This window comes from Platalea leucorodia (assembly GCF_965183815.1).
Source record: "Platalea leucorodia genome assembly, chromosome: 13".
Classification (NCBI taxonomy): domain Eukaryota; kingdom Metazoa; phylum Chordata; class Aves; order Pelecaniformes; family Threskiornithidae; genus Platalea; species Platalea leucorodia.
In genome coordinates, this window is record NC_138835.1 from 6202913 (window position 1) to 6216618 (window position 13706).

The 13706-nt window shown below is 43.6% G+C and overlaps 1 protein-coding gene across 1 annotated transcript in view; it reads right to left on the minus strand.

Annotated features, from left to right (window-relative positions):
* The window catches only part of VAPB (VAMP associated protein B and C), a 32705-nt gene extending 21808 nt beyond the window's left edge, over nt 1–10897 (minus strand). Inside the window, exon 1 of the mRNA XM_082325923.1 lies at nt 10575–10897. Coding sequence (XP_082182049.1) covers nt 10575–10632 — 58 coding nt within the window. The 5' untranslated portion in view covers nt 10633–10897. The remainder of the gene's footprint in view (nt 1–10574) is intronic.
* Between the last annotated feature and the right edge of the window lie 2809 nt (nt 10898–13706).

Below are 13706 nucleotides of genomic sequence, written 5' to 3' on the forward strand. Positions count from 1 at the left end.
TGTATACTTCTTTTTAAAGTTATATATAAGTTGGTAACCTTTGAAGATAAACACTAAAATGAAAAAAGCTGAAATGTCAAGCAAGACATCTTGAGCTATCAGCCAGGTGCCTGTGAATCAAGAACACCCAAGATCCAATCAAACTCTCCCACCATCTTACTTGTCTTTAGACAAATCACTTAAGGGCTTGATCTTCTGCTATTAAAAGCCTTAAGAGTTGATAGCAACTCCAAAACAGAAGCAGGTTTTGACCCTTATAGTTTTCCTCTCTGTGAAGTCAGGAGAATACTTATCTAATTACAGAGAATCTTGAAGATTAGTGTTTTAAAAAGTACTGTATGCCAAGTTTTAATCATCATCTGGCTCTGGAGACATTCATAATTAAGTGAGCATCCGCAGCTTTTGAAATCAAAGAAGTCAAAGAATGAGAAACAAGAAGTGCCTGTGTTGCATAAACATCAGATTTCACAAGTAACTCACTGAGAGGACCCGACAACCCCGAATTTGGTTAATTATTTTTAAGAAAAACTTAGGCCTCTCTTACTCCTCATATAAACCACCCATAAACCTTTCAATCTCAGCTCTGATTTTAAATGGAAGTAACTAGAAAACCCCACCCCTGTGGAATGAATTTCTGTTTTCTTACCATGACTATCCTCACCCGAAAGAGCCCTTGAAGCAAAGTGAGGGGAGGGAAGTGGTCATTTCCACTTCTGCTGTGTCAAGCAGTAGAAGCCTTGATGACAAACCTATTACAAAAATAGAAGTGCCATCCAAATCACTCCCCATGCAATAGCTGATGCAGTGGAGTAATTTTTTTTTTTTAAATATGTAATCAATAAAATGATCTAAGAGGGAAAAAAAAAGATGTAGAAAACCAACAAAATTACATGATCCAGATGCCAAAGTTGGAGCAAGGTTGGCAGTGAATTGTTCCTTTTGGATGGATTAATCAGTGTCCTTCTCTGGCCTATTTTGGCACAAACTGTTTTTGCCAGAGCATGCCTCATGCTTAATGGGAAAAAAAAACGAGAAAAACCAAATATGAGACTGAAGACTATTTTCAGGGTATGTATTAGTATGTAATTTTTGTCACCTTTTATTCCTCAGAGGATCATTAACAGTTTGACTTCACGGCTGTAAGAACTGTGAGGCCACAGAGAAGCTTGCCAAGAGAAATGGAAGAATATGTCCTTCAAATAATTTTGGTACCAGTGTCATTTGTTTTTTTCCAACTGATCTCTTCAGAGTTTTATTACACCCAAACATTTCTTACAACAATCTTCAGCAACAAAATCGCACAACATGAAATATTTTCTCTACATCCTAGACTTAAAAGCAGTTTTCCTCACACAATTGCATAAACAAGAGACTGATAGCAGAGTTGGCTAGCTTTTAGAGGTCTATCTCTGTTTCAACCGTGCTTTCATATCCTTTTAGAACTGAATGCCAAACATATTGTATTACTTTGTTCATTCCACTCACAAACACCACGTGTGCCAACTCTCTCCAGGTATGAAAACAGCTCAGAAAATAGTGGCATACTCTTTTTTTGATAGTGGAATAGTAGCTACATCTCCTTCAATATGCACGACATGGTAAGACCTAATTATAATAAGACACCTACTTATTCTACATGGCTAGAGGCCTCATTCACGGGGGTTGCTGGGTGGGTATTGAAAGGATACTGAAACAAAGCAGAGGCCCCCAGGGAGAAGCGGGGACGCAGCAGCGGAGAGCGGAGCGCAGCACGATGATGGCCTGATGTGCAAGCTTCCCTGGCAAAAACAGTGCTAAAGACTGAAGTCCATGTAAAGTACCTCCCTGAAGAAGCATCGTGATTTTAATCACCATCCCAAACTATGCTTTTTCTTGTACTTCTGGTGAAGTAATGTTTCCTGGTATAATTTCATCACTAATTTCCATTTCAGATGCACATTAAAATGGTAGGGAAGGAGCAACTTAACTGCTCTAATTTTATGTTCATATATACTCTTCAAATAGACAAATTTGAGTAGCTGCTTTTCTAGTATGTTAAAAAAAATAAATAGACAGTAAGAAACTAATTATAGCTAGAAATAAGGAAGGAATCCTGAATTTGGCAAGATACATTTCTGGGGAACCACTTGAAAACTAGCCTATTAACTGTGCTTTCAGAATCAAAGGCAAAAAAACCACCAAACCAAAACCAATTGAGAAATTTAGTCAGAAACAGTGAGAAAACTTAGTAAGGAAAAAAATACCTGACAGCTTATACTGTCTGGCATAGAACAAGATACAAATGTGAAGTTGCATTCTCCAAATCTAACCTTCCGTAAGCATTATCTGCAGCACCGTATGATGCCAGTAAGCACAGTGTAAAAACAGCTATACAAAAAAAGAAGGGGCGGGGGGGGAATCTTACTGCTGTTACACCTTTGCTCCTAGTCTGGTAAAAATGTAGGAAGGCCAGAAGAAGAAACACTGCAAACCAGAGAAAATTATGCATGCAAATATTTTGAGAAGATGCAAAATATATTGTTAATTCACATCTCACAAGAACCAGTAGTTGCAAATATAAACAGGCAACAGTGGCAGTCCAAACATGAAACTGCATATGGGAGGGCTGGACTCCTGCTTGTGAGAAACATTAGAAGCACCAGTAAGGATGAAGTAACTGGTTAGATGAAAAGGAGCAGTCATTGGAAAAACAAAAAAGTGCAAATTTTTGGTTATTTTTTCTTAAAGAATTACATAGTCATTTGACATGCCTTCTACAAGCACAACTAACTTGAATTAGATCTTTAAAATTGTTTGCAAAAACATAAGATTTGGCTCCATAGCGAGCCCCACACCTACACAATTTTATAATTTGCATCATAAGTAACTGGATCACCAGGCAAACCTCCCCCTTCTCTATTTTTTCCACCCCTCGTGGAAACCAACCAAGAAAACAGGATTAAATTTAGAATGATAAAATCTTTAATCCATAGCACCATGGTATGAGGGACTTCACTTACAGCTCAGAGAACTAGACGCTAAAGTAGTTTAGTAAAGAGATTATTTTCATAAAGTATCTGTAATAATGTGGGATAAAGTACTGCAGGCAGCAGCAGTACCCAATTTGTACAAATGTTTGTGAGGCCAGAAGAATTACAGTTGAAGTAAGCAATTTTCAGAACAGTTATCATACAGAAAGGATAGACTCAGTCAACTCTCAGTCTGGATTGTCTTGCTAGTGTAAACACTCAATCACTTCAATCCATGTGCATTTTAATCCTGCACTGAATTAAACATGGAAGTGGTGATTCGCTTTGCATACATTTTCAATGACAGCAAGATTGTGACAGCTGTTCCAGACTGATGGCACAAATCCCTCTTTAGGAAAGGTTGCCTAGCAGGCCAAGTTTTAAATTCAACAACATCCCAGACATATCAGAAAATATCCTCTGTGTCTCTACAGACACCTCAGTCTACAAAGCAGGTATGAGAGGATTTATATACCGAATAAATATTAGGTCAAACGCCAGAGGAAGAGACTTGGCATGAGTGCGGCCCATTGTTTAGATAAACCGGTATTTAAATATTCATATATATATATATATGTAAAATAGGCTTCCTTTCTGCCTCTGGTCATCATACAGCAAGACAATGAAAGGAGGCTTCAATGTTACTTGTGGTAGGAACTGTCACACCAATGTCCGAGTCCCTCGTTCAGAGGAGAGAGAGGGGTCTAGCTGGGAAACAGTTCCTCACCAAACCAGATTCTCACTTAAAGCACTGAGGATTTACTTGGAGGGAAAAAAACCCAGCTTGCAGCAGCAGCACGATGATAATGTTAATGATCACATTCCCTACAAATACAAAGATGAAATTTAAGTCTGAAACAACAGCTGTTACCACAAACAAAACAGTTGCAAACATCATCAATAAAGCTTTCACAGCCAACCAACTACACTGGCAGAAAAAGTAAAAAGGCTGTTATTGTACCAACTATGAAATGCATTCAGTAGTTATTAGTTGTCCCCTGCAGGGAGCAAACATAAGACCAATATGGTAACAAGATAGTAGAAAATGAGTGTGACTGCAAGATGTGGGCAGAATTAGCAAGGGTCATTTGATTCCTGCATTGTCTCCAGCCAGGCAGAAAGCTATGTTTAGAGGCACTCTAAAAGCAAGAAACAAGACAAACCCTCGGTCACCCAGTTTTCTACAAAAATTGCATTATAACATATGTAGAAGTCACTCATTTGATTCAAAACTCATTTGATGCAATCAATATCTTCTCGAGCTGGGTGCATACAACAAATTAAGCTTCTTTTAAAATCGGGTATTTGTTCATAGATGTAAACTGACCTGAGCTCATAAAGTTGGATCATTCACTATGGTGATGATGCCTTTTTTTCCAGTTGAGTTTCAAAACAGATCTGACAATCTATTTAAAGGTTTGTACTCTAATTTTTACAATCCTAATTCCAAATTAGAGTGCAATTTAACAAAAATCAGCCTTGTATTCAAAGGTAGCTAACCTATTTTAAAAGAAATAAAGCATTGCATGACTACTGATAAGTTCTTAATTTATAAAACCTGTGAAGTGAGGAAAAAAAGGGCAATAATTTCATTTCCAGTGAGAAGAAACTATCAGAAACTCCTGTGCAAACTTATACTCCATATTCGTCTTTCACGGGTGATAAGACATTGCACATGGCATGCAGGGTAGCAGCTGGTAAATACAATTTACTGCTAAGCACCTGTGTGAAACTGCAACCACTATGATACATTACCAGTGTCTTTATTTTGACATGATAGCCATGCTCCCAGGACTTAAGACAGCCACTCTTTACCTTATGCTTATGTATGTATTTTCAATACAATTTGTTATCGGATATATTTTCTGAAGTGATGAACAGAGGACACATCCCATCAACCAAATCAGACTGGCAGTCCACCACCCCAATGAGCTTTAAATAACAAACTTGACAAACTTTTTCACGTATTACTGCAATGGTTCCATAGCTCAAAGTGAGCTGAAAATTGGTGCACAAACATGAGATTCCCAAGGAATGGGAAATTATGAATGTATGTGTCCCATCCCTTATAAGCAGCAGTTGATCATATTAAAACCACGAAATCCCACAGAACTAAGAGAAGTAACCGCCAAATAACAGTTGCTCATGATGACTTTATCACTGCATTAGGACCTTCCTTGAAATAGTAAGACTTTGATCCCATTAATGATCGTTACTTCAACTGCAATTCTTAAAATCTATACAGTACAAAATTATTCAAAAGCCCTTAACCCATAAATCACATTGGCCAAAGCCTTCAGGAAGACTGTGAGATTTTTGGAAATAGTCTTGGGAAACCTAAATACATTAATTAAATTTAACAGAAAATGCAGCTAAACCTCTTTGACTGCTTCACACATGTCAAATAATTGTTATTTGGCTCTCTAACCATTCTATTCAAAGTTTCAAATTTCTGTTAGCCCCCATACATACAATTCCTCCCCCCTTTCCCTGTGGAGCTGCTAGTGTCATGTCTCTAGGGTACAGGACACCAGCAGATTAAGGAAGCTCAACAGAAGCACTATTTTCAACTTATTCCACCTTTCAAAAAATGACGTGCCATGAGACACTCACAATGCATCACTATCTTGCTTTTATTTCCAGTTCTTTCCCTCCAAACACAGTTCTTTTACAGTGAAGTTAAGAGTCTATGCAAAGTGATGAAGTAATTATAAAACTAATGGTGCACGTGAAAGTAGAATAATTCGGTGAGATGCAGCAAGTCCGTAAAACTGTAATGAACACTTAATAGTCAGAATAAGCCATTGATTTTAGCTAAGTTGCAAGAATAGTGAGCATTAACATGAACTGCAAATATTTAAGTGTCACCAGAAAATGACTAATTTTGTTTGATAGTTGGGCTACATACTTAGATTTGTTTAGATTTAGAAAGCTTGCCTGTTACTTAAATACTATGTCCTCTTTTTAAGTGTATAACTTGATAATCAAATTCAAATATGTAGAGAGATGTAAAGGTTTACTCATATTTAATGCAGTAACAATGATTTTACTAGGAATCAAGCTAGACAAAGGGAAGCATGGACTGGTACACCTTCCAGCAGAAAAGTAGATAGCCATTGACACAGCAGCCTTCAAAGAGTAAAGAAATCCTCGTACCGACTGCCATTATGCTGGGAATACCAGGAGGGCTCTAACAGTTTAAAGAAAATAGCATGTAAATTTTCAGCTTAAAGGATGCATATTAATTATACTAAACAGGCAACTTCTCCCAACTCTGTTAGTATTTTACAGTCTTAAACACAGCCTGTTCCAGTGGCAACAACTAGAAATCCCTATTTATCCAATACAGAACAGAACAAGCACAGAGTCAAATCCCCCTGAATACCTTCAGTGCAGGAGTGCTTCAATCATTACAGACAGATGATGACAGGGACAGAGATGTAATTATATACTTTAGTCGCAATGTCCGACAAAGTCCTTAACCTGTCTTCTGAGACCGGACAACTGCAGGTTCAGTAAAGACTAATCTTAAGTCCCAAATGTTACTGAACTGTTGAAAAGCCTTAGCCTGATATCTGATAAGAACGGGATATTCTGTCAGATACGGGAGGTTTGCACGCCTACACTGCAATGCACAGATTTGACTATAGTTTACACAGACTTACCTGAAGGAGCTCAAACTATCGTATTTGGGAGTGGCAGCCACCTAACCACAGTACTGCAGATTATACAAGCTGCGTGGGACTGTGGCTAAATACCAAGGGCTTCACTCACAGCGCTGCAGATATACTGTTGGGCTGAGCACATCTATACGGGCCGAGGCCACACCTTTGAACTGCAGCTCTGATGTAACCAGGGGATTCACTTGAGCCACTGACAGGGGACAGCCTGGAAACAACACCGCTAGGCCTCAGGCCAGGTCTGAATCAGTACTATTAGGCCTGGAGAGTATTGGCTATTCTGGTTTATTATTGTGCCCTTTGCAGAAAGCAAAGTTACACAATGACATATTGCATACGTCCAGGTGCAAAATCACATACTGGGAACAGGAAACAGCACTTCCAATTGGCAGCAACTCACACAGTTTTGTGAAGAATTAATCCTGCATTTGGCAATACTGCTATTTGCCACTTGGGGAGCACTGCAACAGAGTGCTGAGTCATAAGTCCAGCCTAACCTGTAGCAAACCTCTAAAAACATTGCTGACATGCACCTCAGCCTATGCCACCTCCGTTTTTGTGCATGTCCTCTACTAAACACCACTCCCCTGACACTCTGCATCTGCAAAGAATGCAGAAGCATTTCAAACACCTAAAAACCCAGCAAGTTCTAAAATAAGTTACATTCTAACAAAATTTTACTTGCTGACCTTAAACAAGTCCTCTCTATTCCAGATGGGCACATTATGCTGAAATGACAGATTGGCCTTACTGGGTAGCCATCCCCTGAAGTGCGTGAGGCAGTGCCCTATGGCACAAGTGTGGCACTGTAATTAACAACTGTATTAAAGCACGTCTAGCAAAAGGGGCCAGAATTACATACCCGTGTGCAAATTTAAGTTTTATAATCCCTAAAGTCAGGCTCTTGAATATTGTAATCTAACTAATTCTTGGCAGATTGTTGGATGTTCTCCCCTAGATTAAAAAAAAGAAAGAAAGAAAGAAAAAGGAAACGTAAATGGAAACGTTGTCATGTATAACAACAATGGTCTTTTTCACCATTCATTGCCAATCAAGTCTGAACAATAAACCTTTAGTTCGATGCTTTCTCACCTAGGCTGCAAGTCTACACCAACCAAGAGGTGGAGGAAGTCACTGGCAAGACAGTAAAGCTCCTGTTTCACATGGCATCAAAGACCAGGGCAAGGAAATGGGCACCTCCAGCCAGATAATGGTGGGCAGAGGAGAGTGCCCTGCCTCCCGCTATGCACAGCTGCGTTTCAGCACAGCACATGCTGATGCTATTTTGGAGCATGTGTGTTATGGTGTAGGAGATGCGAGGCGGGGAGGAAAGACAACCCCTGCTCATGTTCACACACTGTGAAAAATTCTATCATGAAAAACTCCTTTGATATTTTTGCAAACAAGTAACAAATAGTAGTTTGAAACACAGCCCCAAATGAATTTAGAAGATTCACTGCAAACCAAGGGGCCGCAAAAGCTTCTTAAAAAAGGTCTTCAAATCCTTTACAAGCAAAAGTGCTGGCTAAGAGAGAGAAGTCTGCAATCCCATAGTGACTGGGACACACACCTTACAGAAGAAATCCTCACTTCAGTATCTTACTCCCCACACCTTTTTCCAAACATCATACCTCCCTCTAGATTTTGTATTTAAGAACTATACAGAGCACTTCAACAGCATCAGAGCTAACGATTTTCTGCTTTTTCTACGTGTCTGCATTTTGACTAAGGCATTTACCCATTTCCAGTGTTTGTGAAACGTGGTTTCAGTCCCACCTCACCGACATTGCTGCAATCAGATCTTTCAGCGCCCACCCGCGAGGAAGCACAACCCTACCAGTTCGCAGCACTACTGACCTCTGTCAGTTTGTATCTACTCAGAGGGAGCAAAGCAACGCTCTGGAAACAAATGCAACTATTTACAAAGGTGAGAAAATCATTACTGCCGTATTACCAGGCAATACAGCATCACAAAACCAGTAGGACAAGAAACGCTTAGAGCAGAATTTACTTCATGAATACTTCAAATTGGTCTTTCCTGAATGAAGGACAGCGGTCAGCACTGCTTGTCAGAAAGGACTGTAAGACAGAATTCACTGCCAAGGCATATGAATGCTATCCATAGCATTAACTCTGTTTGAACATTAATATTTCAGCATACTTTTAAACTAAGCCATTTATTAGCTGCAGTTAGTCGAGCAACATTTTACATTGTAAGGAGTATACCTTGCTGGCTAAAGATTTGGCAATCAAAATCTATACAGTTAGTTGATTTAACTTCAACGGTTACTGATTATTCGGCCTAGAACCCCAACTGAAGGACAGGCAGCCTGACAAGTTATCTTTATTTCAACAAAAAACAGAGTTTAGCTGGGTTTACACCTACCTGTGATGAAGGGGGGGGGGGGGGGGGGAACCACACCTGAATCACAATTATGTCTCATTGGCAAGTCAGTGCCAATTAAGGCCCCTCTTTTTGCCCACCTGAGTTTGGATTCACTTGCTTATTGAAAGCAATATTATTCAGAACAAGAGCTGATTTTCATCTAATCATACTTAACATAAAGAATGTTAAAACAACAATAGTTTCCTTCTTAAGCATGTTTGATACTGCTGCCATAACAACATGCAAATACTTCAGCTTGCAACAAAGACATATTCATTCCACCCAGTGTTTATTACCATGCTTTTTGATAAGCCCACTTTATATTATTACTTCTAATATATTTACCAATAAAAACAGGTAAAGACCTCCCCTACATTTGAAAATGTACACGAAAGCTTTTTAAAGGAGTATTATTTTTACCAGGAGCCAGTAAATAAACCACTATTTTTAAAAAAAGCATATTTGCCAGATATTCAAATGAAGCTATAAAGCACCTCTGACTCTGGTAGCATAAATAAACTTGCTGAATGCTTACTTGTAATCCCAGAATATTGTATTACAGTAGTGCTATCTGTCAGGCTACATGACGGGAATTTCAACGCTAGTGAAAATCCAAACCCATTCAAGATTTTTATCGAAAGAAAGGATGGATTTTCGCGCAGGCAGAGTATCCACGATTAATTTATCTAAACGGCTTGCCGAATTGTAAGAATAACACGAAAAAGCCAAGGGAGGCTGCCCAGCACCTGGCCAGAGGCCCCGCGTTTTCCGCCGAGGCCCGGCTGAGCCGCCCGCCCGCCGCCCGGGCGCCCCACGCCCCGGCTGCGTGACAGCTCGGGGAGGGCTCGCCCGCCCCCGCCTCAGGCCGGGGGTCTCGGGGCCGCCGAGCGCCCGCCTCGCCGTCGGCTGAAAAAACCCATCCCCGGCTCCCGCCGCTGCCCCTCCGCGCAGGCCGAGGGCTCCTCCCGCCGCCTCGGATATCCCCCCCTCCCGGGCGGCCCCGCCAGCCTCGGGCGCTGCCCGCAGCCCCCGGCCGGCGCTGCCCGCGCCCGGCGGCCCCTCCGCCGCGGCGGGGAAGGTCAGCCCGGGGGAGGAACGGGCTTTTCCGGGGCCGGCGGCGCCGCGCCGCCCCGCTGCCGGGGGGCGAAGGCGGCGGCCGGGACCCCCCGCGCGCTCTCCCCTCAGGCCGCCCTCGGCCCTGCAGCAGCCGCCCGCGGCGCGGGTGGGGGCGGGCGGCGCAGCCGCGGCGGGGGCAGGCCCGGCGGGGACCCCCGCGCTCCGCGGCGGCCCCGCGGGGCTGGGGGGACGCTTCCCCGCCCCGCGGCAGGCGGGAGAGGCCCGGCAGGGCGGGGGGCGGCGGCGCTGAAGGACATTTTAGCGGCTGGTGCCCAGCCCCGGCCCCCGGAAAATGGCTGCCGCTGGAGCGGGGCCTGAGAGCGGCCGCGCCGCCGGCCCGGCGCGGGGAGGCGGCGGGAGGCGGCGGCAGGGGCGGCCTCGTACCTTTGAATTTGAGCTCGTGCTGCGGTTCCAGGCTGAGGACCTGCTCCGCTTTCGCCATGTTCCTCCTCCTCCTCGGCGGTGGCGGCACCAGGCGGAGAGAGGAAGGGACAGGGAAGGAGGGGAAGGAAGGGGGAAGGAGGGGAGGAGGGAGGGGAGGCAGGCAGGCGGCGGGGGGGCGCCCGGCTGGCTTATTCACGCCCCGCTAAGCGGGCCCGGAGCGGCGAAGGGAGAGGCGCTGCGGGCGGCGGAGCGGAGCGGGGCCGGGGAGGGCGGGCGGCGGCTCGGCGGCTCCCAGCGCGCACGCTGCCCTGGCAGGGACGCGGGGAGAGGGCGGGAGGCGGGCCGGAGGCGGGATGATGCAGCACGGCGGGGCCTAGGGAGAGGCTGCGGCTGACGTCTGCCGCCGGCACCGCCCGCCTCCCGCCGCGGCTGAGGGGGCCGGGCCGGCCCCGCCGCCTGCCGGCTCCCTGCGCGGCGCGGCGCGCCCTGGCTGCAGGCAGGGGCAGGGCCGGGGGCGGAGCGGGCGGGGAGGCCGCTCGCCGCCTCCCTTGGGCGCTCGTTTGGCTCGAGCTCCCTCCCTACAGCTGTAACGTTACCGGGGAGAAAGGGGTCTGATTAATGCTATTAACGGAGCTTAATCATCAGCGAAAATCACGATTTGAAATGCATGCCTTATTATCCAGCGGCAGCCTGTTAGTTTAGGCCTTGATTCCGTAAACCGCGGCCCTCACCGCCTCAGGGCTGCCGGCGCCGCCGCGGACCCTCGGGCGCGAAGCGGGGCAGGGAAGCGCATCCAGGCGAGGAGGGGCTCCCGGAGGGAGCCGCACAGGGTCGCCTCCCACGGCACTTGTGCCACGGCTGCAAGGCTGAAGAACGGAGCGTTACAGCACCAGGAAAAGCCTGGTAACTGTCATCAAGCTACAGGAAAGACTAACTTTTAACAAATAAACCCAGACTTTCAGGTCATCTTAGTGATTTTCAGACATTTCCCTTCCCCCCATCCCTTTCTTAAGTAAACTGTAACCAAAGTTTTGGGTTGTTTGGTTTGGGTATTTTTTGTTGTTGCTTTGGGGTGGTGTTTTGTTGTTGTTGGGTTTGGGGATTTTGGGTTTTTTGTTGTTTAAATTGGGTTGGTTTTTAATCCAAATAGCATGATTTATAATATTTTTAAAATTTACAGGTTGTTCTAAGATGAAGTACCGCTTTACTGATAGCCTCAGGCCAGTGTAGTTACAAAGCACTACGCTTTTTCCTTTTTTTTTTTTCTCCCCTCCCCTCTTTCCTCATGTTGTTTCAAACGTTCTAAAAGTTCATAAGAATTTATAAAGCATTGCTGTAACCTGTCAAATTCAGCAGGGGGTAACAAAGAAGCAGGAGTTTGGGACGCCCGTGTTACCAGCAGAAACATGCTGGTCTTAAAGCCTGGTAATTTATATACAGCAAAAATCATGCATTAGGCAACTGGACTTCAAACATACAGGACTGCGGGAGGAGACACCATTTGCAGAGATGAAAAGCAAGTGTATTGACATCGATCAACTTCCAAAGCATAGCAACTCAAAGCATACGGTTATGTTAAATCCTAATCAGGGCTGATGAGCAAACAGGTAAGAGGTGAATAAAAATATGGTAATAGTAAAACAGTGTGAAAATTCATTTTATCACACAATACCACCTGTGTGATGCAGTGTACCTCACCTTCACACAAGTTCTTCGTATCATGAATGTTGTTTTACTTCGTAATTGCCAAAAATGCATAAGGTAGCTAAAAAGATCTGTAATTCATAACAAGAGGGTGGTTGTTCTCACTTCTGGCAATAAAAGCAATGGCAAACGATGGCTGTATATGTTAAAATTAACACCACTAAACAGGCTGATGGCATTCAATGCTCTAAGCACATCTGCAGTATTTGTAGCACATCTCAACACTTCAGCTGCTCCCCGTTCATGATAATCCCTGTCTTTCAGCTCATCTGCTTAACCAACTCCAATCCTGTTTTGTCTTTTTTGTTCTGAGATGTCCTTCATTCCACGCCAAAACAAACCAAACCCATGTATGTGTTTCGTATAACTCTTGGTTTTGGATAATGCAAGTGAAACCTGCTAACTCCTTCCAGCCAATACCTCAGGACTAATTTTTAGAAGCTTCAGCAACGTACGGCAACATGCTCAAATAACGTACTGCTGCTCTTCCTTACATTCCTTCTCTGTTGGAGGAAAGATGGTCACGTAATGTCATAAAAGGGTGCATTTTCTTTTCCAGGTCGCTGCTATTCTCCTTTGCTTAGTTAATTAGATCTGGAGCCTAGGATGTTCTTGGCTTATTATTTTTACTAATTGTGGGGGTTTAATTTATAGCATAAACTATAGATTATGTCGTAACATTTTACTATCTCAAATCAGGAGAGAATTGAGTTCACTTATGCTTTGGAGTAGAGTTTTATTTGGCTGATATGCTGGAAAGGTTATCTTCTTTCATGTAATCTCTTAGGTTTTATTTTTATAAACAGATGCTCTCACCAAGGTAGGCATTCTCAGTCCAGCAATTAGTAGAAAGACAAGCTTTATACATATCTGCAAGTTAACTGGAAACTAACAGTGAGGAATAAGACAGAGGAAACTTTATACAACACATAGTCATACATAATAAAAAACCCTAAACAACCGTTCAGTGTTGCTGCCCAGACCTTTCCAAGTTCTCCTTCTCCGGAAGAAGTACAAAGTACATCCTTAAGCATTTGATGATCCTCATCTGAGAGGGTTTGCCAAGTTGTATCCTCTTACCGCAACCAGCAGCTCTGAACTTACCTGCTTGTATCTGAAGGACTCACCCACGTTTTCATCCAGGCTGGAGTTTTTATAAAGCACAGCATTGTTTATTCCAAGTTGAAAATTTATGAAGTCTAATGAATGTAGGTCACCAGGGTTTTGTTATATGTAAATAATGTGTGTACATTTCATATTGTGCAGCTCAGATTCATTCAAACAGGCATGCGTGAAGGCCACCTGCAATACTACGTCCTTATCAATTACCCTAAACAGCCCTCACTTTATTAACGATTCAGCTACAAGACTAGAAGGTAACTTAGTGCCCGGCTGGGTTTTTGATCAACAGGAGAAAACAGGGATGAA